General features: G+C 43.5%; 1 protein-coding gene across 4 annotated transcripts in view; it reads left to right on the plus strand.

Annotated features, from left to right (window-relative positions):
• Positions 1-24,404, plus strand: part of LOC133153654 (endophilin-B2-like) — a 62,192-nt gene that overhangs the window by 9,729 nt on the left and 28,059 nt on the right. For 2 of the 4 annotated variants that reach the window (XM_061277608.1, XM_061277610.1), the window contains exons 3-12: positions 3,709-3,837; positions 4,218-4,351; positions 9,966-10,058; positions 10,814-10,825; positions 12,270-12,332; positions 13,708-13,731; positions 14,836-14,925; positions 17,818-17,918; positions 23,570-23,771; positions 23,945-24,083. In XM_061277608.1, coding sequence (XP_061133592.1) covers positions 3,709-3,837; positions 4,218-4,351; positions 9,966-10,058; positions 10,814-10,825; positions 12,270-12,332; positions 13,708-13,731; positions 14,836-14,925; positions 17,818-17,918; positions 23,570-23,771; positions 23,945-24,052 — 956 coding nt within the window. In that variant the 3' untranslated portion in view covers positions 24,053-24,083. Of the gene's footprint in view, positions 1-3,708; positions 3,838-4,217; positions 4,352-9,965; positions 10,059-10,813; positions 10,826-12,269; positions 12,333-13,707; positions 13,732-14,835; positions 14,926-17,817; positions 17,919-23,569; positions 23,772-23,944; positions 24,133-24,404 lie in introns of those variants that run through there. The other 2 variants (XM_061277607.1, XM_061277611.1) reach the window with 2 other exon arrangements.

Consider the following 24,404-nt stretch of genomic DNA (forward strand, 5'->3'; position numbering starts at 1 on the left):
CAGACTGTAAAACGTAATTTTCAGTGCATTAACGTGATACTAAACATATCGCTTGTTTAGACATTTTTAGCAATACAAATTAAGTATTTTGTCTATAATGACTTTGATAACTTATTTGATAAATTATTTTATAAATTATTATTTTTGTATACAAATAACACTTTTAAAATGCATTTTGCCACTTGCTGTCAACTTGTGACATGACATGTAATCAAGGCTCAGGTAACAACCAATCACAGTGCATGTGATGTTCGCAAGCTGAAGTTATCAAATTCAATATTGACATTATACTATTATTTTTTGTTTGAGGAGTAGAGCATTATGGCAAGCAAACATTATTCTCAAGGAAATTATTACCGTATTTTTCGGACTAGAAGTCGCTCCGGAATGTAGGTCGCATTAGCCATAAAATGCACAATAAATTGAAAAAATATATATATAAGTCGCTCCGGAGTATAAATCGCATTTTGGGGAAAAAATATATTCGACAAAATCCAACACCAAGAACAGACATGAACGACCAAAAACAGGCTAAACGATAGGTATGCTAATGTGACAAACACAGACGAAGAGCTGAGAACGGGCCTGACGTAACATTCAGAGTTATTCAAATACCGTTTTTTTCCGTGTATAGTGCGCCCCCATGTATAGTACGCACCCCTAAAAATGGCATGCTGATGCTGGAAAAAAGCTTGTACCCATGTATAATACGCACCCAATTTTTATGAATTTTTAAAAAAATCTCCTTGCGCAGTGCGCACTGAGGTCCACTTAAATTTTAGAAAGTACATCAGGACTTTAAAAATATCTTCTAAATTTCAGCGACGGCTCTGTCACACTAATGCGACCAGCGCGGTGCAGTTGGGCGGTCAGCGGCGCGCTACGGTTGAGCGTTCTCTCTCGCGCTCTCGCTCTCGCACACACGCGCACACACGCAAACCGGATATCATACGGAGGCCGCCATTACAGATGCGCAGAACGGATGCGCAAGACACGTCAGCTATATAAAGAGCGAGAGTTCAGTTCTCTACCTAAATCCGTATTACAGGTAATATTTTATTTCACAACACTTTGCCTTGTTCCTTTCTTCTCTGCTGTTCACTTCAAACACGCTCTATGCGACCGCAATGCTCTCGTATCAGACAAGGCTTGCTCGATCACCTGCTCGTTTGCTGTCCCGTGCGCGCACGGAGCGCGGTGGTGCGTTTACGGGCAGTCGGAGAAATCAACGCCAACAAAAAAAATTACATCCAGCCTAGTTAAGACTATACCAAAGACTATAAAAATGGGACCCATTGCCTCCCTGCGTGTGTGACGATCATTGGGACTTAAAAAAAAAAAAAAAAAAAAAATTAAATTTTTTTTTAAAAAAAAAATCATAAAAATTGGGTGCGTATTATACATGGGTACAAGCTTTTTTCCAGAATCAGCATGCCATTTTTAGGGGTGCGTACTATACATGGGGGCGCACTATACACGGAAAAAAACGGTATACAACTTGCTACACAAAATAAAATATATCAAATAACTATACCATAAATAGTTCACCGCCACACGGCCCCAAGCACTGGCGTGGACTTCCAGGCGTGTGGCGGCGTGGACTTCCATCCCCGGAGGTGGAAGAGAGCTCCATAGAATAGGACTGGCCGTGCATAAAACCCATGTCCAAGCCTTATCCACCGTCCCCGGACAGCCACCCGGCCGAGCACCGGCCCCTGACTTCCATCCACGGAGGTGAAAGAGAGCTCCGTAGAGTAGGACTGGGCATGCGTAAAAGCCATAATAGTTTTTCAAACCTTCTGTGTCACTCCAAATCATTAAATCCTTCAAACTCTTCGTCCTCTGTGTCACTTACAAATAAAGCCGCTAATGATGCCGGTAGTACGTTGGGCCCTTCGTCATCTTTGTCATCCCGTGATCGAATCTTTGTCCTTTATGTAAACAACCGCCGCACCGCTGACGTCACTTGAAATTCAAATTACAGTAATCCCTTGCTACATCGCGATTCGTTTATCGCGGTTTCACTTTTTTCTTTTTTTAATTTTGAAAATTTGTGTAAAAAATTCACATTAGTCGCTCTCAATATGTCGCCCCCCCCCACCCAAACTATGAAAAAAACGCAACTTTTAGTCTGAAAAATACGGTACTTATTTAAAAATCACCGCAATTTCTGGATTATAAAACGCTACTTTTTGCACAAGTTTTGAACCCTTATATGTAGTCCAGTGCGGCTTATCTATGGATTTTTTATGATTTGTAGGATATTGTAAGGGGATTTGTTTTGTTAATACAGGTAATAGAAATGAAGAGAAAAGAAAAGTGATGCTATGGAGAGCTATGAGCGTCGTACTAGTTTACACAGCACAGTACATGTTTCATACTTACTTGTAATTTCCATATACTTAAATATTTATGCAAATATGTATGTACCAGTAACTTGTTTGTCAAAATGTTAATAAAATGGATGCGTCCTCAAAGAGCCATCTCTTTCATGACATTCCCCTTTGTGCATATTCTCTTACATATGGTAACTATACATTAATACACTTGTGGCTTATAGTCTGATGCAGTTTGTACAGGAACAAAACAGGGTTTTCCCCTAATTTTATCTGGTGTGGCTTATATTCAAGTGAGGTTTATAGTTGGGAAAGTACCGTACTCATTGAGCAGGAAAGATCACAATGCTATGCACACCGGGGACAGGTTTTATTTCTGCCATTTACCCAGTTCCACCTGTTTTATTTTTCATCACACCATCTGTGACTACTCTATGGCTCCATAGAGTAGGTATGAAAGTCTCCAAGTCTTTGTAGTGATGCCGTGCAGTGATGTGCAGTATCTGTGTTGTTATTATTTTTCAGTAGCAGTTGATGATCAGATTCAACAAGGTTTTCATTTCATGGGTTTATGTAACATTTGGCTTCTTATCTCCTCATTGCATTTTATTTTTTGACAAAGCTTGAAAAGTCACAACACCCGGTAGAATGGAACGGACTGTACTTTTGTTTAGTGAACCAATTCGTCTCCCGGTGCCCTAATTATTGCATAGTATTGTGAGGTTATTGGTAACACTGGCAAATGTGTCCCTATGATATCATATGAGAATACCCTGTGATTCCTACTACAACTGCACAGTTTCTCTTGTGTTTGGTAAAATGCGAATCACAGAATAAGTTACATTTACTGAGCATCAGAAACAACCCCCCCTTGTGCACTCTGCCCTGTTTATCAATGTTGGCACCTAAAAACAGCATTGATATGCAATTGTTAGAGGTATTAATGCTTCAAAGGTGTTTTTTTTTTTTAATGACGCAATACATTTTTTGGGACATTTCGTTCCATAGCTTAGAAATACATACAGAAATATATATCAATTTACAGGTTGGTCACGACCTTAAAACGAACAATGAGGGTTTACAAATACGATCCAAAATTGTGCAATTCATGGATCCTAAAGTGGGCGTGGCACCCAAAAATATTTCGGGCCATAACTGAAAAACCATTTGAAGTAGGAAGCTCAAATGTTAGATTCTTTTATTTGACATCAAAAGGCACAAATAAAATAAAAATCAGCTGTAACTGGGGAGGTTCTGGGGGCTTGTGTGATTTGACATGGAATGACCCTATGGTCAAGTAACACCACTGATGTTTCTATGATTTTTTTTTTGTTTGTTTTAATCATAAATTAACCCTGTAACTTTTTTTCAGGTGCTAGAATTGAAGAGTTTCTCTATGAAAAGTTGGACAGGGAAGTACCATCCAGAGTTACCAATGGGGAACTTCTTGGTCATTATATGCAGGATGCTGCGAACGAATTTGGTCCGGACACTCCATATGGTAAGTGTTAATGTTGAAAATAAGTTGGATACACGCACATCATTTCTGCGAAAACATTTAATCAAAACGTAATGCGTTATTATTGCTTGGAACATGCACAATCTGTCCAGAAAAGCATTTGTGTAGTTTTTTTTTAACAAGTTTTTTACTAACAAGCCAACTTTTTATATGGTAAATGTATTTTTTTCCTGTGCAATATTCAGATGCCTTCTCTATAGCAATTAGGAAAACAAAAGATTTACATCATCAGTGTGATTCCATTCCCTTCATATCAATATACTATTATTCTATGACAACGGCGAGACGTTAACACTTTTTCCCTATCTTGAAAGAAGACAAATGCAACAGCGGTATAAACAACTAATTTCTATTTCCTGCAGGGAGTAGCTTAATCAAGGTGGGCGAGTGTGAGAGAAGATTAGGAGCATCTGAGAGAGAGTTCCTTCATACTTCAGCCATCAGTTTTCTTACACCCCTCAGGAACTTTTTGGAAGGAGACTGGAGGACCATTTCGGTTAGTGTGCAACACTTCTGGCTGTGACTTTAATGAGCTAATTAGATTGATTAATTAACTATGTTAATCTAAATTAATCTTACGTTAAACTCATATCTAGTAAAGGTCCCCAAAATGGTCAAGCACATCTCCAAACTAGTAATTAGGCCAGGTGCATAATTCAAAAATGGAATAGAAAATTACTGAAATAAAATATAAAGCTGACTCAATGCAGCAATTCAAGATTTAGGGATCTCTTGCACCTCTGCTTCACACAGCCTGTTGCCACTCCAAATGTTTCTGTGATCATTTTTCTTTTTCAGAGTAGAAAACAGTTTGTTCACGAAGTATTGTACAAGCAACCTTAATACTATTATACTCTACTTCCACCTTGAAAATACTAACTTCTCTTTAGTCATGTTAGTTGGTAAAAAGGTGTGTTTCACCTTTTTTATCGTATTATGTTTGTTAGAAACAAATCGTTTTGTAAAACTTGCGCCGCAGCTGTAATAGGTGTGTTGATTGATGACTTGTTGGCTCATGTTCGCTTCAAACTCCACTCTGGTCATGGATCCCTTCCTACACAATGCGAAACATAATGTATAATTATGAATATGTACGCATTCGTGGCCAGGCAGTACCAACAACAATGGGCTGACAGGCAGAGAGTGCACACTTTATTTACCGTAATTCTCGGACTATAAGTCGCGTTTTTTTTCAAAGTTTGGGGGGGGGGGATATCAACAGCAACAAAAAAAATTACATCCAGCCTAGTTAAGACCATACCAAAGACTATAAAAATGGGACCCATTGCCTCCCTGCGTGTGTGACGATCATTGGGACTTAAAAATAAATAAATAAATAAATAAAAATAAATAATTTTTTTTAAAAATTCATAAAAATTGGGTGCGTATTATACATGGGTACAGGCTTTTTTCCAGCATCAGCATGCCATTTTTAGGGTGCGTATTATACATGGGGGCGCACTATACACGGAAAAAAACGGTATGTGAATTTTTTCAAAAATTTTAAAAAATAGTTTTTTTTCCATGTATAATGGAAATATATAGTGCATAATACGCACCCTAAAAATGGCATCTCGATGCTGGAAAAGTTTTTGACTCCTACTTAAGTCCGTAAACGTAAAATTATTTCAGAAAAAAGATCTTTGGGAACAACTGGATGTTATTCTGCCGGTCAGTATCACTGCGCATGCGCTAGCAAACTCAATTGCGAACAAATGGTTCGGATTTGGGTACATTGTGACAGCAAACGAGCAGGTGATCAAGCAGGCGTCTGATACATCTGTAATGGCGGCCTCCGTATGATATCCGGATTAAAAAAAAAAACTGTACCTATGAATAATGCGCACCCCAGATTTTAAATTAGTTAAATTTTGCGCATTATACATGGAAAAAAACGGTAAATAAAAAAGGTGAAACCGCGATGTAGCAAGAGATTACAAAGACAAATCCCATACATAGGACAAAGATTGATCACGGGATGACAAAGATGACAAGGGCTCCACGTACTACCGGAATCATTAGCGGCTTTGTTTGTAAGTGACACGGGGGACGAAGAGTTTGGAGGATTTAATGATTTGGAGTGACAGAGAAGGTTTGAAAAACTATTATGGCTAACTATTAGGCACACCCGGTCCTACTCTACGGAGCTTTGTTTAACCTCCGTGGATGGAAGTCTGGGGCCGGCGCTCGGACGGGTGGCTGTCTGGGGACGGTGGATGGGGCTCGGACATGGCTTTTACTGACGCCCGGTCCTACTCTACGGAGCTCTCTTTCACCTCCCTGGATGGAAGTCGGGGGCCGGTGCTCGGCCGGGTGTCTGTCCGGGTACGGTGGAGTGGGCTCGGACATGGCTTTTACGCACGCCCGGTCCTATTCTATGGAGCTCTCTTCCACCTCCGTGGCTGGAAGTGCCACCTCCGAGGATGGAAGTCTACGCCGTCACACGCCTGGAAGTCGACGCCAGAGCCAGTTGTTGACAAAGGACGAGGAATTCGATCGATGGATTTAATGATTTGGAGTGACACAGATGGTTTGATAATATTATTGCTTATATAATAGTTATTTGATATATAATTTATATATTGTTATATGGGCCTGTGGGATATTTTGAAGTGCTGTCTTCCACCTCCGTGGCTGGAAGTGCCACCTCCGAGGATGGAAGTCTACGCCGTCACACGCCTGGAAGTCGACGCCAGTGCCAGTTGTTGACAAAGGACGAGGAATTCGATCGATGGATTTAATGATTTGGAGTGACACAGATGGTTTGATAATATTATTGCTTATATAATAGTTATTTGATATATAATTTATATATTGTTATATGGGCCTGTGGAATATTTTGAAGTGCAAGGGCCGTCAGCGGCGCGCACCCATTGTTGACATAAAGGACGATCAATGGATTTAATGAACTGGAGTGACACAGATGGTTTTATAAACGTGTTATTTATGTAATAGTTATTTGAATAATTCTGAATGTTGCGTCAGGCCCGTTCTCAGCTCTTCGTTTGTGTTTGTCACGTTAGCTTACCTATCGTTTAGCCTGTTGTTGCTCGTTCATGTCTGTTCTTGGTGTTGGATTTTATCGAATAAATGTCCCCCAAGATGCGACATACTCCAGAGCGACTTATATATGTTTTTTTTTCACGTTATTGTGCATTTTATGGCTAGTGCGACCTATATTCCGGAGCGACTTTTAGTCCGAAAAATACGGTAGTAATATGTAGAGTACATTTATGTAAGTATATGTATATAGTACGTGTGTGCGTATGTATATTTATGTATGTGTAGCTATACTTTATATGTTTATATTATATATAAATCATATATACCGTATTAGCCCAAATATAAGACGATGTTTTTTGCATTGAAATAAGACTGAAAAAGTGGGGGTCGTCTTACATTCGGGGTCTAGACATTATACATTTTTGGACAGTTACGTCACCACACCTTAAGTCTCGCGTGAGTTACCTCAGCTTATCGTGGTTGTTGGAGCTTGTGCGCAGCGGTAAGTTAAAAGTTGCTGGTGTCGACTGAGTGTGTTGCTGTGATTGTGTGCGTCTTTGACACAAAGTGAGCGTATATACATTTCATTGTTACGACTGTCTACTGTTGTGGTGTTTGTCAGATCACGGTTTGTTTCGTGTGTGCGCCGTTTGATTGATAGCTTTGGCGCGCTCCTTTAAGTTTTCCTTGCATCGTACGAGTAGCCGTTACGCAGCGCCACGGCGACTAACGGTCGCCAGCAAATGTATTTCATTGTCTCAATCGACTTATGTTTGGTGTGTTGCCGAAAGTGTTTCATTTATGGATATTTAGTGTAGCGGAACCGTTACGCGGAGTTAGTTATGAAATGTGTGCCGTCTACTAGTGTTGTGTGACGTCAGAAGTTGAGCGTTGACTTACGTGCTATATTTCTGTCTGTTGCGGAACCACACACACACACACACACACGCACCCTTCACACCCTTCACCCGCGTCATACAATAATCTCACACACGAGAATCACATTCACACACCCAAACACTCACCCATGTACACTACACGCACCTGCTCTCACATCCTTACGACCAAATGTGTGCCTATACCAGGGGTGGGCAAACTACGGCCCGCGGGCCACATCCGGCCCACGGGACCGTTTAATCCGGCCCGCCAACCCTGAACAAATTGTATCGTTAAACTTTTTTTTTTTTTGTCATTTTGCCTGCAATGACTGCGTTTTCCCAGTAGATGGCGAAGCGCTCGCCTGCGCATTTACTACCGGAAGCCGTGTCAGAAAGCTCGGTGCACACTCACAAGTGCGTGTACGTACTCAGTAGTACGGACTTGGCGCACTCTCGCTCTATTCGTATCAGTCCCGAATTTAGAGCGTGGGCTTTGACGACAGCATTCTTATAATTCGCGCGCTGAGCTTTCAGATGCAGTTTTGCGCTAAAGCCACCCACAAACCTTCCCCTGGAATCCTTCCATTAATATGAGTGGCCCGAAAAAAAGAAGTGAGTGCCGAGTGTTTAAAAAAGAGTGGCCAATTTGGCTCGACGTACGCGACGTAACGTTCAGCCACATCAACATCAACCCGTCACAGATCAAGGTAAACGGACCAACACCTCGGATCTCGCCTAAGAATTGCCACAACAAATTTTACTCCAGACTATGACGCACTAGCAAAAAAGGGACACCAACAACACTGTTCCCACTGAAAATGAACGGGAGGCTCTCAAGTTTATTGTAAAAAAATGCATTTTGAATATGATTTGTACACATAGCAGGGATTGAAACTAGCGACCATTCTCATTTTCAAACAATGCAGGATGCTCAAGGACATTGATGCACCACCTATTTGCGACTAATCTTAACCTGTAAAGTTCTTAAGGCTTACTTTAAGGAAGTGTTTCCCGTTTCCTCACCTCTGTTACCAGGTGTTTGCGAGTTAAAACTCTGCTCTGATTTTCAGATACCCCTCACCGTGTTGCTGTTTTGATTACTTTATTTGGATGTATGCTTTCACCGATTCTTCAAGATGATATATTTCGTCAGAATGTTTGCCGTTTGATGTGATCTCATGAGATAAACATCTTTCATTAATCTGACCTGCAGGCATTGAAGTGATGGAGATTGTTATTCATAATAACAGTGTCGTATTTTATGAGAATCACTGATAGCAGTTTTTTAGTGAATTATTTTTTTTTAATGCTGTTAATAAATACATATGTTTTCAAAAAACTTGTTTGGAATATCCATGCTTTACTACCTACTAAAGGCCAAGATCTTTTATGCAATGACCTTTACAGGTCGCTTATATGACTTCACACAACGCCTACGTCCATCTGCTCCTGGTCCGGCCCTCCGGTCCAAATTTAGAACCCAGTTCGGCCCGCGAGTCAAAAAGTTTGCCCACCCCTGGCCTATACCCTTTTGCCAGTTTGCCTGTATGCCCCTATGAGCCACTTTTTTGCCAATATTCAGTAAAGCAATCAAAACTGAACCACCTCTTCCCTTCTGTGTTCGACACCCGGAGGCGAAAAGAGCATAACCTTCCGAGCCAACCCCCTATACAGTCCTTAGGCTCCTCAACAGAAACGTAACGACAATCTGGAGAAAAGTGCGTCAAAGATCGGCCAGGTTAACCGGCAGCCTAGCAGAAGTTGTGATGCAAACGTCAAGATGATGGTGATAAATGAGGCAGAGTCTTCAAACAATTGCAAAGCGGCTGTGAAATATGGTGTCACTGAGTGTAATGTACGGAGATGGAGAGCTCAAAAACCTCGCCTAAAAAATGCTCATCATCCGAGAAAAGCTTTCCATGGTCCTCAGCGCGGCCGCTTTCAAGAGCTTGACAGGATCATTAGTTTCAGATGTAATTATTTTCTGTATAAAAAATACCAAAAAATACCAAAATATATACTTTTTGGTGTTCAAAAAGTATTTTTTCAAACTTGAGTCTGGAAATAGAGGGGGTCGTCTTATAATCGGGCCAATATGGTATATACTATGGATAAAATTATATGTGTATAGATAGATAGATAGGTAGATAGGTAGATAGGTGTGTGTGTGTGTATGAATATGTATTTATTCACGGAATCTTCATTTCAACTGACCATGTTATTGCACAGAAAGAACGACGTCTATTGGAGAATCTTCGTCTTGATTTGGATGCTGCCAAAGCTCGTTTCAAGAAGGCCAAAGCTGCTGAAGCGAAGGCTGCTGTGAGTTAACCACACTTCCATCTCTATAATCATTCATTTTTAATACAGTGGAGCCTCGGTTTTTGACCACAATCCGTTCCAGAAGGCTGTTCAAAAAGTGAATCGTTCAAATTCCGAATCATGTTTTCCCATTACAACTAATGGAAAAAAATGTAATCCGTTCCAAGCAAAAAACAATTGTCCGATCGTGCAACTGCAGCGCACCGCCGAACGCGCAACCGTAGCGTGTCACCGACTGCGCAACTGCACCGCGCTGGTCGCATTATTGTGACAGAGCGGTCGCTAAAATTTTGAAAATATTTTTAAAGTCCTAATGGACTTTCCAGAATTTAAATGGACCTCAGTGCGCACGGGGCTTAATTTGCTCCGATCACGCAACCGCAGCGAGCCGGGCGCTCACTGTCGCATTGATTTAGGAGCGTCTTAATGTTTTAGGATGGCTTTACTGCTTCCACTTGCTTCCTTTGGAGGCATGATAAGGGTTGATGCAATCCACAGAGTAACGAGAATGTAATAACAAACGGAGTTAGTTGTCAAACGGGTCCTCTCGGCTCATTTTGCGAGGTTCGCCAACCGAATTTCGTCTGACATCCGAAGCAAAAAAATCTCGAATTTTTTGTTCGAATACCGATTTGTTCGAGAACCGGGACGTTCGAAAACCGAGGCTCCACTGTACCTCATAATTAATGAATATGAGTATAAATGAATATAAGTATTTATATATTTTACTTGCTGTGTATTCATAACCTTGGCAGTGCGCGAGTGAGGTGAGTATTTAAAACACTCATAACAATACAGCGAACTCACCATTTTCCTTTCTGCCTCATTTGCTTCCATTATATTTTGATAAACTATCATCAAGAGCATGGAATAAGTCAAAGCAAAGCAAAGATTATCCAAAAGAACTACTTATGACGTGAAGTTAACAGGAGCCCTGTTAGAAAAAATCCCCATCACCTTAAAATTCTTTTAATGCATGCACTTTGGCTTTTGCATTTCAAACCACTGCTATGTTGCTGTCCAGATAATGTAAAAATTGTTTAGTTCAATGCATCATAGGTGTATTTCCAAAATGAGCCTACCGTGATTTTCCATGCAAAATACGCTCCCGTGCATAATACGCACCCTAAAAATGGCATGTCGATGCTGGAAAAAAACCTCTACCCATGTATAATACACACCCAAATTTTGACTCTTACTTAAGCCCGTAAACGTAAAATTATTTCAGAAAAAAGATCATCTTTGGGAACAACCGGATGTTATATAGAAATGTTTCGGATTTGTGTACGGTACATTGTGACAGCAAACGAGCAGGTGATCGAGCAAGCGTCTGATACGAGAGCATTGTGTTCGTATGGAGCGTGTTTGAAGTGAACAGCAGAGAAGAAAGGAACAAGGCAAAGTGTTGTGAAATAAAATATTACCTATAATATTCATTTTGTTATTTGCTGATTGAAACTGCTAATTAAACTGTGAATTGAAACTAATAGGTAGAGAACTGAACTCTCGTTCTTTATATAGCTGACGTGTCTTGCGCATCCGTTCTGCGCATCTGTAATGGCGGCCTCCGTATGATATCCGGTCTGCGATGGAGATTAAAAAAGGAACAAGGCAAAGTGTTGTGAAATAAAATATTACTCATAATACGCATTTTGTTATTTGCTGATTGAAACTGCTAATTAAACTGTGAATTGAAACTAATAGATAGAGAACTGAACTCTCGCTCTTTATATAGCTGACGTGTCTTGCGCATCCGTTCTGCGCATACTGTCATGGCGGCCTCCGTATGATATCCGGTCTGCGATGGAGATTAAAAAACAAACAATATTTGACAATAACACACCATCAAGGATTGCATCATCGCATCAAACGATGTGTAGTCAATTATGAATTTTACTGACTAAGTGTGTTGGGCAGGATGGCTGAATGCGATGCGCAATTGACAACAAACAAGAAGAACGTTGTGATTTCAAGTTTTATTTCGAGGGAGATTTTCTTAAAAAATTGTTGTACCCATGCATGATGCGCACCCCAGATTTTAGGACAATAAATTAGTTAAATTTTGCGCATTATGCATGGAAAATCACGGTAGTTATCTGGAACTTTATTGGATGCTTCCAGTTTGTGAAACATGTGAATGAAAACCACAGCATTTGTACTGAACATTTACAAAATGTATGCAAAAATGAAATGTTTCTTTGTCATCTAAAGGTGGTTCCAGATTTTCAGGAGACCAGACCACGCAACTATGTGCTCTCTGCCAGTGCTTCTGCTGTAAGATTTTACATTACTAAAACCAACTGGAAATTCACTACTTTAAATTACCTGACTGGAGTATACTGACTCTTCAACATGAGTTTGAATGTGAATCGTCAAGGCCCGCGGTTCTTAACCTGGGTTCGATTGAACCCTAGGGCAGTGCTTCTCAAATAGTGGGGCGCGCCCCCCTTGGGGGGGCGCGTGTGACCCTGGGGAACAGGCTTTTTTTTTGGCAGTACTAGAATAAAGTGTAATTGCGCATCTTCACAGCAGGGGGCAGTGGCGCTCTCATTGTTACTTCTGTGACGTTTGCGACAGTGCAACATTTTACGACTTACAAGACAAGTTAGGATAGTCACGGTGGGGAGGGGGGGGCGCGAATAGTTTTCTTCTTGCTAGGGGGGGGGCGTAACAGAAAATAATTGAGAAGCACTGCCCTAGGGGTTCGGCAGAGGCTCCACTGCGGAGGTCCGAACACACCTGATTTATCGTGTAAATTCATGATGACACATATCTGAACTAGTCTCGCGAAGGCAACAGCAGAAGTCACACTGATTTGCAGGTATGTAATTTGTTTTGAGTTCAAGCATTGTGTTGGTACTTTGAACAAGGTGATGTTCATGCACGGCTCATTTTGTGCACCAGTAAAAAAAAAAAAAAAAAAAAAGTCTTGAGTTTGAAAAAAAAAAATGAATTTTATTTTTCACTAAAGAGGGGTTAGGTCAGGGGTGTCGAACTCATTTTTTTTGCGGGCTGCATTGTAGTCATAGCTTCTTTCGGAGGGTCATTATGACTGTCAACCCAAATAAGTGTATGAGCACCTCATATTATATACAGTAAAAGCTACAAAACAAACTGAAAAGATATTATTAAAACTGAAGACAATTTGCAATTCTTGTAATGACACATGAATTTGATGCACAATTTGTCTTCGCGGGCCACATAAAATGATGTGGCGGGCCGTATCTGGCCCCCGGGCCTTGAGTTTGACACCTCTGGGTTAGGTGAATGCGTATATGAAACTGGTGGGTTTTGGTTCCTCCAACAAGGTTAAGAACCACTGGTCTGCACACCATAAAACCACATTATTTTAGATATTTAATTGTCATCTCTTTCCCAATAGTATCTGTTTCTTTTTCAAGGAAGTTCTAGTTCCCAGAAAAGATGAAAAAGCATTTAAAACTATATAACAAAATAAAAAATAACCTTCTTGGTCTTTTTTTTTTTTTTATCAAAATATAAAACTACAAAAACTATTTGCGCCCCAAAGCAGCTACCCGGACTAACCCCCCCCCCCCCCATAAAGTAAACATATATATGGAGAATGTTTTTTGTTACGTTACTTACATGGATTGATTTCTAAATTTCTATTTTTCATGTGCTTTTTCAGCTTTGGAGTGAGGAAGTTGAAAAAGTAAGTCGGGTGTTTTGTGTGTTCTGCAATAATTCATATGAAATACTGGGTTTTTTAGGTTTTGTGTAGTTCTGTCATGATTCACTTTGTAATGAACAAATGCAAGTTTAACTTTTTCAAACAAATTGTGAAATAAATGGACTTTGCCCCAATATTCATTTTTTTGGGCCTGCACCTGTTCGGATAATGATATTGACATGATTAGAAAAAGAATCCCTCTGTGATCTGTGTTGGACAAGTTAATTAAGAAAATTACATATTACTAGTTATACTGCCCGATGACTAGGATAGGCTCCAGCATGCCCGCGACCCCCGTGGGGACAAAAGCGGCACAGAAAATGGATGGATGGATGGATGGATGGATGGATGGATGGATGGATGGATGGATGGATGGATGGATATTACTAGTTACTTCCATTTAAAAATAAAGACTAAAATATTACTGTCTGTGTAGAATAATGAGTTACAAAAGATTAAGTTACTTTTAAGTTACATTTTTCTTAATCAGGGATTTTTAATCAAGGACTTCATCAGGTGGATCACTGGTTAGCACGTCCGCCTCACAGTTAGGAGGGTGCGGGTTCGATTCCACCTCCGACCCTCCCTGTGTGGAGTTTGCATGTTCTCCCTGTGCCCGCATGGGTTGTCTCCGGGCACTCCGGTTTCCTCCCCCATCCCAAAAAACATGCTTGGTAGGCCAATTGAGCACTCCAAATTGCCCCGAGGTGTTCGTCTCTGTGTGCCCTGCACTTGGCTAGCGACTGGTTCAGGGTGTCCCCCTCCTACTGCCCGATGACCGCTGGGATAGGCTCCAGCATGCCCGCGACCCCCGTGGGGAGAAGCGGTACAGATAACGGATGGATGGATGGATGGATGGATGGATGGATGGATGGATGGATGGATGGATGGATGGATGGATGGATGGATGGATGGACTTCATCGCAAACCACTAATGTCTTTAGATGTGACTGTGTTGGTTGGTTTAATCTTACCAACAGTTTCACAGGATGAAATACAATCACTTTTAGTCTTATTCTCAACCTATGGTTAAAGTCTTACATTTTTAAAAAGTCAGTGTCATCTATGTTCTTTTTCTCATTTCAGGCTGAACATGAACTCAGGGTTGCCCAAACGGAGTTTGACCGACAGGCAGAGGTTACACGGCTTCTTTTGGAGAGTATCAGCAGTACGCATGTAGGTCATCCGCAGCTCTTTTCACTCCATACGTATTAACGACAAACATATATAGTAATTTATTTTCACTCCATACATATGTCCTATATATGACAATCATATATACCGTTTTTTTCCGTGTATAGTGCGCAAAATTTAACTAATTTATTGTCCTAAAATCTGGGGTGCGCATTATACATGGGTACAAAAAATTTTTTAATTTTTTTTTTATTTTTTTTATTTTTTATTTTTTTTAAAGTCCCAATGATCCTTTGTTGTTTGAAATTGTTCCTTTCTTCTCTGCTGTTCACTTCAAACACGCTCCATGCGACCGCAATGCTCTCGTATCAGACAAGGCTTGCTCGATCACCTGCTCGTTTGCTGTCTCACAATGTACCCTACACAAATCCGAAACATTTGTTGCGGCTCCGAGTCACGACGAGGGGCAAGTTTTGGTTTCCAAGGGTGTTTTTATTCCTCTTCAACGTCTCTCCCATACAGAGCCGCCTCTTTCCCGTGCGCGGTGGTGCGTTTACGGGCAGTCGGAGAACTCAACGCCAACAAAAAAAATTACATCCAGCCTAGTTAAGACCATACCAAAGACTATAAAAATGGGACCCATTGCCTCCCTGCGTGTGTGACGATCATTGGGACTTAAAAAAAAAAAAAAAAAATTTAAAAATTCATAAAAATTGGGTGCGTATTATACATGGGTACAAGCTTTTTCCCAGCATCAGCATGCCATTTTTAGGGGTGCGTACTATACATGGGGGCGCACTATACACGGAAAAAAACGGTAGTAATTTATTGAGAATTTTAAGTGGTCGAAAGTTTGATGCCCGCAACAACTACGACCGCCGAAAGGGGGTCCCACGCCTTTCCCTATCCAATAGATATCCAGACAGAAGGTGGCAAACCTTGTTGATTATATTTGTTTCTGAAGCCGCTACATTGAATACAAATTTGTGAGGTCTTGTTACCTTTTCAGCGATTGAAACTTTGACTCGAATACACACAAAGTTGGACAAAGTTCTGTATTATGACAATCATTTATTTCCTATTACTACTAAAACAGGAATAAACAAATCACACAAGATACAGTATTTTTATAACTGACACAAACTAATTTAAACAACGTAGGTAACAGAAAGGAAGATAGAAGGGGAAAGAGGTATAACGGGAGGTGTCCACTGTGTGTGTGTGTTCAGGCGAGATGTGGAGGCTCAGACAGTGCTAAGGCGATGACTCAAAGCAGAGCTCTGTGTAATATGTAACCCCAATTGGTTGCACCAAACATACGACACTGAGATGATTGCACTTTGTCCTTTCGGCGGGAGCGAGGTGGGATTCTGGTCCACGTGACAAATGAAGGCCAACATCACAGCTGCAAATCATTAATTATTATTTATTAACGCACTGCACTGGGCACAAACAGGTAGCCACTCACTCGACGTAAAATTGTACCTCTGGAGCTCCCACATCAAGGTCTTGATGGGGAAAGGGAGCAAAATTTTAATAATTGTTGTGTCTGCAAAAATTACAGTAGATCACTCCGCCTGCCCCTCACCTATTGGAGGTTTTTGTTTGGTGTCACGGTGATGCCAATATCGATTAGAACGTATCAATAAGAGCACCTTGTCCTTTTGTCACGCCGCTCAGCATCGCAACGTTCTATGGCCCCTGCCCCTCACCTCATACACAATGAATGGGTTGATGACGGGGCGCTGCACGCTGCTCAGTGTGGTGTGAGAAGGGCTTCAGGGCCCTATTTTGGTAGAGGGTCGTCTGTGTGCTTGGTGTAAAAATGAATGTGACTTCTTTTTTTACCTTAGCGCAAGTCTAGCGTTGTTTGGGGTAGTGTTTTGCGCATCTGGGCGTGCATGAAGCAGCCTCGCCCCCGACATATTTGATAATTTGGTGACAGAAAGTAGTCTGCGCTAGGTGTAAAAGTGGGTGCATCGTCATCTTCATGCAGTGGCGATGGTTTAGTTTGACTAGATTTTAGACAAGCAAAAGCAGCTCTCATTTGAGGCATAGGCGGCCCAACGCGATTTTAGTGTAATTGATCGAGGCGCAGGCAGTCAAATTGGTGCCCCCCTAATGTAAGTAGTGGATGTCATGTAGATTATTTCATTAATAAATATGACACCAGGGTGGGACAATCCCACAGAATCATAAATTGAATGGATTATAATCAAAGCCAAAGTCAGCTTTTATTGTCAATCTCTTCACATGTCAAGACACGCAAAGAAACCGAAATTACGTTTTCTCTATCCCACGGTGACGAGACATATTACACGATAGACATACAAGTAAACGACAACATAAAAACAAGAAGGCACAAACAATAAATAATAAGAGTGACGAATAAATAATAAATAAACAGATAACACAATAAATAAGAGGAGCAAAACGGAGCCAGTGTGCATACAGCAGACAGTAAGCATAGCGCAAAAGTACAGGACGCTACGCAGAAAGGGGAAGCGAGGATCCTAACAGCCTGGAGTATGAAGCTGTTGGTGAGTCTGGTGGTGCAGGAGCGCAGGCTCCTATACCTCTTCCCAGAGGGCAGAAGACCAAACAAAGAGTGAGCGGGGTGACTCACATCACTCACAATCGTGGTCGCCTTGCGGTATAATCATAATAATCTTAAAAAATATATTTTAAAAGTACCCACACGCATTACTAATGCTTATTTATCAACTCCCAAAACACTGTAGTGCCTATTTTCTCTCGAGCGATACATCTATATTATAATTTTCCTGCATCGTGACGGGCCTATGGGTATGACTAAATACTTGTATTACTGTCGTAATTTTGTGATGGAATTAATAAGTTGAAACGACAACAACAATGGGCTGAACACGTTTTAACGCGTTTGTACGTATAACTGTTGTTGTAATTTCCCTTCAGGTGAATCACCTCCGCTGCCTGCATGAGTTTGTTGAGGCCCAAGCAACTTATTATAAGCAGTGTCACGTCCACATGCAAGAAGTACAGAAAGAACTTGGAAGGTGAGAGCCTGCTGACACATTGTGTGGGTGGATATGGAATTCACTTCCTATTATAATGCACGAGTATAGTCAATCACACTTCCTGCACACACACACCAAAAAAAACAGAAGTCAAAATACTGCTATTAATCTACATATAGATTTATAAACTATATATTGGCATTGAAAAAATATGTATTGACACAAACAAGTGTACTTGTAAGTAAACTAAGACAAAAGGAAAATTCACTGTGTTCAATAGCTTAACAATGTGCAACGGGCATCGGGTGTTGGGATGAAGTTTTAAGTTATACAGTAGCTGTTTGTTTAGTGTTCATGAGTCTGATAACTGGGGGGGGGAGAGTGCAATTTATGTGGCTGGGGGCTTCTTGTCAAAATGGACCGGAGGCTCCTTCTTGAGAGGTGGAACAGGCTGTGTCCAGGGTGAGTAGGGTAAGTTTTGAGATGACCCTTGGGCCCTGGAGGTGTGGAGGCCCTGAATGGATGGGATCTTACAGCCTTTTCTTCAGCAGCTGCAGTCTGTACCTCTCCATGGCAGTGGTTTCAGCGTACAACAAGTTGATGGAGGAGATGAGGGTAGACTTACAGGACTGTCTCAGAAAATTAGAATATTGTAATAAAGTTCTTTATTTTCTGTAATACAATTAAAAAAAACCCTCCATGAGTCGTCACCTTATCGTGGTGGAGGGGTTTGCGTGCCCCTATGATCCTAGGAGCCATGTTGTCTGGGGCTTCATGCTCCTGGTAGGGTCACCCATGGCAAACGGGTCCTAGGTGAGGGGCCAGACAAAGCACGGCTCAAAAAGCCCCTTATGATGAAGAAGAGATATGGAAACAGATTTCCCTCGCCCGGACGCGGGTCACCGGGCCACCCCTCTGGAGCCAGGCCTGGAGGCGGGGCTCGAAGGCGAGCGTCTGGTGGCCGGGCCTGCGCCCATGGGGCCCGGCCGGGCAAAGCCCGAAAAGGAAATGTGGGTCCCCCTTCCCATGGGCTCACCACCTGTGGGAGGGGCCAAAGGGGTCCGGTGCAGTGCGAGCTGGGCGGCGGCCAAAGGCAGGGACCTTGGCGGTCTGATCCCCGGCTGCAGAAGCTGGCTCTTGGGACATGGAATGTCACCTCTCTGGCTGGAAAGGAGCCCGAGCTGGTGTGCGAGGCAGAAAAGTTCCGACTAGATATAGTCGGACTTGCCTCCACGCACAGTTTGGGTTCCGGTTCAAGCCCTCTCGAGAGGGGCTGGACTCTCTTCCACTCTGGAGTTGCCCACGGTGAGAGGCGTCGAGCAGGTGTGGGTATACTTATTGCCCCCCGGCTGGGCGCCTGCACATTGGGGTTCACCCCGGTGAACGAGAGGGTAGCCTCCCTCCGCCTTCGGGTGGGGGGACGGGTCCTGACTGTTGTTTGTGTCTATGCACCAAACGGCAGTTCAGAGTACCCACCCTTTTTGGAGTCCCTGGAGGAGGTGCTGGAGAGCGCTCCTTCTGGGGACTCCATCGTTCTACTGGGTGACTTCAATGCTCACGTGGGCAATGACAGTGAGACCTGGAAGGGCGTGATTGGGAGGAACGGCCCCCCCGATCTGAACCCGAGCGGTGTTCTATTATTGGAATTCTGTGCTCGACACGGATTTTCTATAATGAACACCATGTTCAAACATAAGGGTGTCCATGTGTGCACTTGGCACCAGGACACCCTAGGCCGCAGTTCGATGATCGACTTTGTAGTCGTGTCATCGGATTTGCGGCCGCATGTTTTGGACACTCGGGCGAAGAGAGGGGCGGAGCTGTCAACTGATCACCACCTGGTGGTGGGTTGGCTCCGATGGTGGGGGAAGATGCCGGTCCGACCTGGCAGACCCAAACGTTCTGTGAGGGTCTGCTGGGAACGTCTGGCGGAATCCCCTGTCAGGAAGAGCTTCAACTCCCACCTCCGGCAGAACTTTTCCCAGGTCCCGGGGGAGGCGGGGGACATTGAGTCCGAGTGGACCTTGTTCCGCGCCTCCATTGTTGAGGCGGCCGACCGGAGCTGCGGCCGTAAGGTCATTGGTGCCTGTCGTGGCGGCAATCCCCGAACCCGCTGGTGGACACCGGCGGTAAGGGATGCCGTCAAGCTGAAGAAGGAGTCCTATCGGGCCGTTTTGGCCTGCGGGACTCCCGAGGCAGCTGACAGGTACCGGATGGCCAAGCGGAACGCGGCTTCGGCGGTTGCTGAGGCAAAAACCCGGGTGTGGGAGGAGTTTGGCGAGGCCATGGAGAATGACTTCCGGACGGCTTCGAGGAAATTCTGGTCCACCATCCGGCGTCTCAGGAGGGGGAAGCAGTGCAACGTCAACACTGTTTACAGTGGAGATGGCGTGCTGCTGACCTCGACTCGAGACGTCGTGTGTCGGTGGGGAGAATACTTTGAAGACCTCCTCAATTCCACCGACACGCCTTCCATTGTGGAGGCAGGGCCTGGGGACTCTGAGGCGGACTCTCCAATCTCTGGGGTTGAAGTCACTGAGGTAGTTAAAAAACTCCTCGGTGGCAAGGCCCCGGGGGTGGATGAGATCCGCCCGGATTTCTTAAGGGCTCTGGATGTTGTGGGGCTGTCATGGCTGACACGTCTCTACAGCATCGCGTGGACATCGGGGACAGTGCCTCTGGATTGGCAGACTGGGGTGGTGGTTCCCCTCTTTAAGAAGGGGGACCGGAGGGTGTGTTCCAATTACAGGGGAATTACACTCCTCAGCCTCCCTGGGAAGGTCTATTCAGGGGTGCTGGAGAGGAGGGTCCGTCGGGAGGTCGAACCTCGGATTCAGGAGGAACAGTGTGGCTTTCGTCCTGGCCGTGGAACAGTGGACCAGCTCTTCACCCTCAGCAGGATCCTCGAGGGTGCATGGGAGTTCGCCCAACCAGTCCACATGTGTTTTGTGGACTTGGAGAAGGCGTTCGACCGTGTCCCTCGGGAGGTTCTCTGGGGGGTGCTTCGGGAGTACGGGGTACCGAGCCAACTGATAAGGGCGGTTCGGTCCCTGTATCATCGATGCCAGAGTTTGGTCCGCATTTCCGGCAGTAAGTCGGATTCGTTCTCAGTGAGGGTTGGACTCCGCCAAGGCTGCCCTTTGTCACCGATTCTGTTCATAGTTTTTATGGACAGAATTTCTAGGCGCAGCCGAGGCGTTGAGGGTGTCCGGTTTGGGGACCTCAGCATCGCGTCTCTGCTTTTTGCAGACGACGTGGTGCTGTTGGCTTCTTCAGGCCGTGATCTCCAGCTCTCACTGGAGCGGTTCGCAGCCGAGTGTGAAGCGGTCGGGATGAGGGTCAGCACCTCCAAATCCGAGTCCATGGTCCTCGATCGGAAAAGGGTGGAATGCCCTCTCCGGATCGGGGATGAGATCCTGCCCCAAGTGGAGGAGTTTAAGTATCTTGGGGTCTTGTTCACGAGTGAGGGGAGGATGGAGCGCGAGATCGACAGGCGGATCGGTGCAGCGTCGGCAGTAATGCGGACTTTGTACCGGTCCGTCGTGGTAAAGAGAGAGCTGAGCCAAAAGGCAAAGCTCTCAATTTACCGGTCGATTTACGCTCCTACCCTCACCTATGGTCACGAGCTATGGGTCGTGACCGAAAGAACGAGATCCCGGATACAAGCGGCCGAAATGAGTTTTCTCCGCAGGATGTCCGGGCTCTCCCTTAGAGATAGGGTGAGAAGTTCGGTCATCCGGGAGAGACTCGGAGTAGAGCCGCTGCTCCTCCACGTAGAGAGGAGCCAGATGAGGTGGCTCGGGCATATCATCAGGATGCCTCCTGGACGCCTCCCTGGGGAGGTGTTCCGGGCATGTCCCACCGGTAGGAGACCCCGGGGACGACCCAGGACGCGCTGGAGAGACTATGTCTCTCAGCTGGCCTGGGAACGCCTTGGGATCCCCCGGGATGAGCTAGATGAAGTGGCTGGGGAGAGGGAAGTCTGGGAGTCCCTCCTGAAGCTGCTGCCCCCGCGACCCGACCCCGGATAAGCGGAAGAAGATGGATGGATGGATGGATGGACAATTAAAAAAACAAAAATGTCAAACATTCTGGATTCATTACAAATCAACTGAAATATTGCAAGCTTTTTATTATTTAAATATTGCTGAATATGGCATACATCTTAAGAACACTCAAATATCCTATCTCAAAATATTAGAATATCATGAAAAGGTCTACTAGTAGGGTATTCAACTAATCACTTGAATCGTCTAATTAACCCAAAACACCTGCAAGGGTTTCCTGAGCCTTGAAAAACACTTGGCTTGGTTCAGTAAACTAAATGACAAGTGTGGGGAAGACTGCTGATCTGACTGCTGACCAGAGGACCATCATTGACACCCTCCATCAGGAGGGTAAGACACAAAAAGAAATTTCTCAAAGGGCAAGCTGTTCACAGAGTGCAGTTTCAAAGCACATCAACAAAAAGTCTGTTAGAAGGGGGAAATGTGGCAGGAAACGCTGCACAACCAAGAGAGAAGACCGCAGCCTTAAAAGCATTGTGAAGAAGAGTCGCTTCCAGAATTTGGGGGAGCTTCAAAGACAGTGGACTGAAGCTGGAGTCCAGGTATCAAAAGTCACTGTTCACAGACGTGTCCGGGAAATGGGCTACAATCGCCTTATTCCGATGGTCAAGCCACTTCTGAAGCGTCTGACTTGGGGTATGGAAAAGAAGCACTAGACAGTTGCAGAGTGGTCCAAAGTCCTCTTTTCAAACAAAAGCAAGTTTTGTATTTCATTTGGAAGTCAAGGCACCAGAGTCTGGAGAAAGGCTGGAGAGGAGCAAAATCCGAGTTGCTTGAAATCCAGTGTGAAGTTCCCACAGTCAGCGATGGTTTGTGGAGCCATGTCAGCTGCTGGTGTTGGTCCACAGTGTTTCATTAAGTCCAGAGTAAATGCAGCTATGTACCAAGAGATTTTAGAACACTACATGCTTCCGTCTGCTGAAAAGCTCTATAGAGATGATTTCATTTTCCAGCATGATCTGGCACCTGACCACAGTGCCAAAACCACCAGTAAATGGTGTACTGACCATGGCATTACTGTCCTCGATTGGGCTGCCAATTCCCCTGAACTGTGAAGAAGAAGCTGAAAGACACCAGACCCAACAATGCAAATGAGCTAAAGACCGCTATTGAAGCATCCTGGGCATCCATAACACCTCAGCAATGCCACAGGCTGATTGCCCCCATGCCACACCGCATTGATGCCGTAATCCGTTCAAAAGGATTCCCAACCAAGTACTGAGTGCATTAATGGACATTTTCAAATGTTTGATTTTGTTTGTCTAAATTACCAGTTAACCCCTGATTACTGCTTACTCAAAAATCAGAGATCAGTCAGAACTGGTGACATACAACTGGCCCTAACTGTATAGAAATACCAAATGAACTTTCACCTGCATTTTTGGCTGGAGCATTTTTTATGTTTCCTTACACCACCAGTTTGGTATTGTTGTGCTTTAGCCTGTGGTTTTCATACAGAAATTGTAACTCGAATTGCTTTACAGATTAAAGAAATCATTGATGACTTTTCTTTTGACTTGGTGTGTGGTGTGTTAAATGCATAAGTGACCGTGCCATCCGGTTACAGTATATCTTTTCAAATGTACTGCACATTCAGGCCATATTTTCCCTGCTCTTCCCCAGACGTCCAGATGCTTTTCCACTGAATTCCACTGCCTCCATGGCTTCTGCAGACTTGACATCAGAAGGCTTCAGCAGTACTGTGGAGACTGATACACTGAAGATTGAAGAAGTTCAAGCACCTGCCGCAGGGACTCGTACGGCCAAAGTCCTTTATGATTATGATGCTGCTGACTCCAGTGAGCTTTGCCTCAAAGCAGATGAGGTGAGGTTTGACTATTTGGAGCATTGCTGGAAATCCATCTTGCTTTATTTTAAAATCAAAAGGATGATCTGGCTCTCTACGTAATTGAAAGCTTAATTGCCACCAGTTTTGTTGTTTTTAATTTGCACATATACAAACCTTTACATGACTTATCTATGCGTTTTGGTTTGCAGATAATTACAGTTTACGCAGTCCCAGGAATGGACTCTGATTGGCTGGTTGGTGAAAAGGGGTGCCAAAAAGGAAAAGTGCCTGTCACATACCTGGAGCTTCTCAGCTGAGGGACACACTGACACACAAATTTATGAATGGGTAACTACTGAAGCCATGAGCGTACTCCAATAAACTCAATGAATTCTTAGTTACTCTAACTCTGTTCATAGCATTACACTATTTGATCTAATTTACATACTTATTGACATACAATTTACATACCCAAAGTTTGATGAGCTGTAATGTGTTATTAGTACAGTGATATCTGTTTGACCACAATCCATTTTACCCAAGTCCAAGTTAAATTTCAACGACTTTCAAAATAGAAGTTCCCATTGAGATACTGCAATATATTATATGTAGAACTACAGTATGTATTCCTGTGTGTACATTAGATAGATGAAATTACTACGTACTACT

The sequence above is a fragment of the Syngnathus typhle genome, linkage group LG5, assembly GCF_033458585.1.
Source record: "Syngnathus typhle isolate RoL2023-S1 ecotype Sweden linkage group LG5, RoL_Styp_1.0, whole genome shotgun sequence".
Lineage (NCBI taxonomy): Eukaryota > Metazoa > Chordata > Actinopteri > Syngnathiformes > Syngnathidae > Syngnathus > Syngnathus typhle.